Genomic DNA, 4,841 nt, shown 5'->3' with positions numbered 1-4,841 from the left:
TTTGTATTGGATTTTGTTGTATTATTTTAATGTGTTGTGTTGTGTTGCATTGTTTTGTAATGTGTTGTGTTGTGTTGTGTTGTGTTGTGTTGTGTTGTGTTGTGTTGCGTTGTGTTGTGTTGTGTTGTATTGTAATTTGTTGTATTGTTTTGTAATGTGTTATGATGTTTTGTAATGCGTTATGATGCTTTGTTGTGTTGTGTTATGTTATGTTATGTAAAATTCTGTTATGTTGTTCAAGGTATTCCAGCTTAATTGACTTCAACTAACTAAACTCGGCTCAGCTCAGTCCACCTCAACGCCCCTTAATTTTAGAGGTTGAATTTCAACCGCTGCCACAGTGCCGCTTAAGTGGGCAAAAGTCGAAAAATTCGTTGTCTGCAATGTGCACATGTTTTTTATTTTTTTAAAGGTAATTTATCCACTGAGGAGAATTAAACAGAAATTTCCTTATAAAATAAATTATATGCCGCCAGGAAATTTTATACTAAGAATTTTAGTAAGAGCATAACCATGCGTAAGGTGTTCACGGAAACAAATGTCAAAAATACATTATTTGAAATAACATGTTGGTTTGACGTTTTTTATTTCCATATAGATAGTAGGGATCTTCCAGAATACAAGTTAAATACAGGGTGTCCCTGCGGTATTCCAACAAAACAATTTTTTTTAATCAAAATTACTAAAAATGGTAAATTTTAATGGAATGAATAAAAAATATATATTATTTTTTAATTATTTTATGAAATAGTACGGGTTTTAAGTTTTCGAAAAAAGAAATAAAAACCTGCTATTTTTTGCACTTTTTGAAGTAATGCGTTTTTTGCTAATGTATGTTATTATTATTATATTAAGAGATGGGTATCAACCGAAATGTGTACGAAAAGATTTTATTTCATACCTATGTGTAGAGGGTTACCACCTGTTTACAAAATAAAATATGGATATCAATAGAAATGGCTTTGAAAGTGCTTTACTTCTAAACGAAAGGTAGAAAGGTTACCACATGTTCAAAAAATCAAATTCACTTTAATTAAGGGAATAAGGTAATTGAAATATGTATGTATATCAATATGGGTATCATACAAAAGAAAAAATTGGACATATTTAGCAAGAAATTAGTGAAGTGTAAAAACATTCCTGAGTTAATTTAAGAGTCCAGTAATTTAAAAGGAATGTAATCAGCACAAATCACTGTTTGACAATATATGTATTTGTAATAAAATAACAAATACGATGTCATAAACCTTTGGTTTGACACAATTATTATTTCGGTTCAACCAAATTTGAGTTTACAAATAGGTGGCAACCCTCTTCGTAATATTTGCAAGCTAAAACCTACTTAAACCTCTTTCGTCTGACTTCCATGTGGTGATACCTTCTATTTCAATAACCTAATTCCTTTAATTCAAATGGAATTGGAATATCTAATTCATTTAATTTATTAAATAATTTTAATCAAATTTGTAAGAGGTGGCAACCCGTTAAAAAAAAAATAAAACTTAATGGCACATATACAGGCCAAGCCCTGTCATTTGACACCTCACTTTTGAAAACAGAACGAACTATATGTACATACCTATGTAAATGCCACAAGAACCCTAGTACTTAGTATATATGCAAAGCATTATTTCTTTTAGTATCTATAAAGGTACAGTATCCTTTATTTTCTAAACAAAAATTAAATAAATGTGCGACTAAAAATATGTGGCAACCCTATAAAAAATATTTCTGAATTATGGAGTTTTAAAATAGCTTCCATTTGATACCCATATTATGATGTGTTAATTAATTTGGAAATAATTTCAAATAGGTGGCAACCTTAAACGAGTCTTCTCGGTGACAATACCTATTTAGATAACCTTATAATGAAAAATATTACATGTGTACTAAATTTTATCAAAATTAGTGGAGCCGTTTCCGAAGAACCTGTAGATAAATATATATTTTGGTACAAGAATTGGCTGTACAAGAATTGGTCGTTTAATGTAATAAGATAAGATAAATAAATACATATTATTGAGTCTTATTTTTCACTTAAGAATAATGATTATTCGAAAAACAAAAAAGCTATTCCTACGTGACTTCCGACGTATCCTTTTCAGAGGGAGAGAAACCCTAATAAAATTTAACGTTTCCAAGAAAATCCAAAATTGGTTTAAATTTGTTTGACAATAATTAAATTTATTTTGTAAATTAAACTCTGAAGAAGTCGTAAATCGTTGATAAAATATATATTTTTTTTTTATTAAAAGCTCAGAAGCACGTACATACATACATATGTACGTGTAGTTAAGGCCAGTGCGAGATAAATACCCCACGTGAGTTACAGCGAAATACACTTCACCTACATACATTGGCCCTATGCCCGCAAGTTTAGACATATCGCGCTTCAGAGGCCCATACAATTATCTATTATAATTATAATTACTAAACATTTTTCTTCAGTAAAAAGTTATCTAAATATTAATTAATTGGCCTAGCAGTAAGGTATGTATAAAAAGCCTACAACAGCCGACAATTCAGTACAAAAGTTCTACGACTGAGTAAATTCACTTCATTTGCTTGATCTGCAATTTACGTCTGCTAAAAATGTTTTTCATATTTTTAATTGGAGCCTTAATCGTCTCTTCCAATTCAGCTGTACACAATGCTGCGTCCTTTCGGTATCCATCCCCAGGATCTTATGCAGCTCCAGCACCTGCTCCAACATTTTACGTAGACTCGATCGCTGCCAGAGCACATTATGAAGAACCAGCACCAGCACCTGCTCCATCTTCTTACGCTGGCTCCCAAGGATCTTATGCAGCGCCAGAGCCAACTGCAACATTTTACATAGGCTCAAACTCTGCCAGAGCACATTATGAAGAACCAGCACCTGCTCCATCATCTTACACTTCCTCTGGCTCTTCCCAGGGACCCTATGCCGCGCCAGCACCGGCTCCAACATCTCTCATAGTCTCGAACTCTGCCAGAGCACATTATGAAGAACCAGCACCAGCACCTGCTCCATCATCGTACTTAGCCTCTATCCCCGCCCATGAATCTTATGCAGCACCAGAACCTGCTCCGTCACCCTACGCCGCCTCTGGCTCTTCGCACGGACCCCATGCAGCACCAGTACCTCCTCCGTCATCTTATGCTGTCTCTGGCTCTTCCCACGGACACCATGCTCCATCATCGTACTTACCTTCAAGCTCCGCCCATGAATCTTATGCAGCACCAGCACCTGCTCCGTCACCCTACGCTGCCTCTGGCTCTTCCCACGGAGCCCATGCAGTACCAGCACCTGCTCCATCATCGTACGTAGCCTCTAGCTCCGCCCATGAATCTTATGCAGCACCAGCACCTGCTCCGTCACCCTACGCTGCCTCTGGCTCTTCCCACGGACCCCATGCAGCACCAGCACCTGCACCATCATCGTACGTAGCCTCTAGCTCCGCCCATGAATCTTATGCAGCACCAGCACCTGCTCCGTCACCCTACGCTGCCTCTGGCTCTTCCCACGGACCCCATGCTCCATCATCGTACTTAGCCTCTAGCTCCGCCCATGAATCTTATGCAGCACCAGAACCTGCTCCATCACCCTACGCTGCCTCTGGCTCTTCCCGAGGACCCTATGCAGCTCTTGCAAGAGATCCAACATGCTACGTTGCCTTCGAAAAAGCTCCAGCATCTCACACTGCGCGCAGCTCTGCTCGAAAATCTAAAGGATCGCCATTTGCACCTTTCTTTTTTTACCTGTAATATGTAACTCCATATATGTAAATGTATACATATATGATTATATCAGTAATTATATACGATCCGAACCATAATAAAAAGTATACATAAATGCTTAAAATGTAATTTGTATTTTCCTTGTTGATCCTTAAGGATTCATGAGTCTGGAAATTGTTTATTGTGCGATATCAGAAAGATGTGTCTTCTTTTCTAAATAAATACCTTGTGCACTTGAGGGAGTTACTTGCATGCATTTGAAATTTAAAAAAATTTAATTGTTCTTATTTGTTATTAAGACTGGTTTACAGCAAAAATGCTGCATGAATGCCATTATAATTTTTTTTTATAGAATTGCCCGCTGAATTCGAAAATCGAGTTAAATGTTTTTCTATGGATAAGTTTACCAGATATTTGCAATTTACTGTTATTCAACTAAAAAAAAGTGGTTCCACTTAATATCGTATATCTTATGCAACAATTGAACGACCTTCTAAATATGGAAAACGAAAGCTAATACAATTCTCCATAAACCGTGTATACATCACTTTTCGATAGGCCTAATAGTTGCTGAGAAATTAATTAATAATAATAATAGATTGGCGCTTACACATACGCTAGTGTTTGGCCGAGCTTCTCCTCCGATTTGTGGGGGGCGCCTTGATGTTGTCACACAAAGGGGAGGGACCTACGGTTTTACGTCGACTCCGAACGGCGATTGAATTTTTATGAAAAGCTGTTTTTCGGGGCTGAAATACACTCGGAGGTTTGCCATTGCCTGCCGAGGGACGACCGCTGTTAAGAGAAAAAAAATCGTTTTTGGTTTTTATTTTTTGAGGTACTGATGATGAACTGCATACTCGGTTCTAACTAAATATAGTATATAGTATATTTTGTTGATATATATATATATATATATATTATATATGCATATATGTACACATATGTAAGTATTCATGTCCCTACTTTGTGATTATGATTTCACAAGAAAATAGGTTTTCGTTTTAGAATATTACACACATGTCCGGTTGCGCCAATCAATTTTAATTTTATTAGCCTGCTAAAATTTAAAATTACACACTTTTGTGCGGAAAATTTGTTATTCAAAATTTTAACAGTTT

General features: G+C 36.0%; 1 protein-coding gene across 1 annotated transcript in view; it reads left to right on the top strand.

The window, feature by feature from the left end:
* The window catches only part of LOC118734473 (skin secretory protein xP2-like), an 8,132-nt gene extending 4,385 nt beyond the window's left edge, over positions 1-3,747 (top strand). The window contains exon 2 of the mRNA XM_036464191.1: positions 2,642-3,747. Within this exon, the coding sequence (XP_036320084.1) occupies positions 2,642-3,747 (1,106 nt within the window). The remainder of the gene's footprint in view (positions 1-2,641) is intronic.
* The last annotated feature ends 1,094 nt before the right edge of the window (positions 3,748-4,841 follow it).

This window comes from Rhagoletis pomonella, unplaced genomic scaffold (assembly GCF_013731165.1).
Source record: "Rhagoletis pomonella isolate Grant_MI unplaced genomic scaffold, Rhpom_1.0 Rhpom_scaffold_00002, whole genome shotgun sequence".
In the NCBI taxonomy this organism is placed as follows: Eukaryota; Metazoa; Arthropoda; class Insecta; order Diptera; family Tephritidae; genus Rhagoletis; species Rhagoletis pomonella.
Note: the sequence above shows the minus strand (reverse complement) of the source record. Positions and strands in the feature narration are given on the sequence as shown.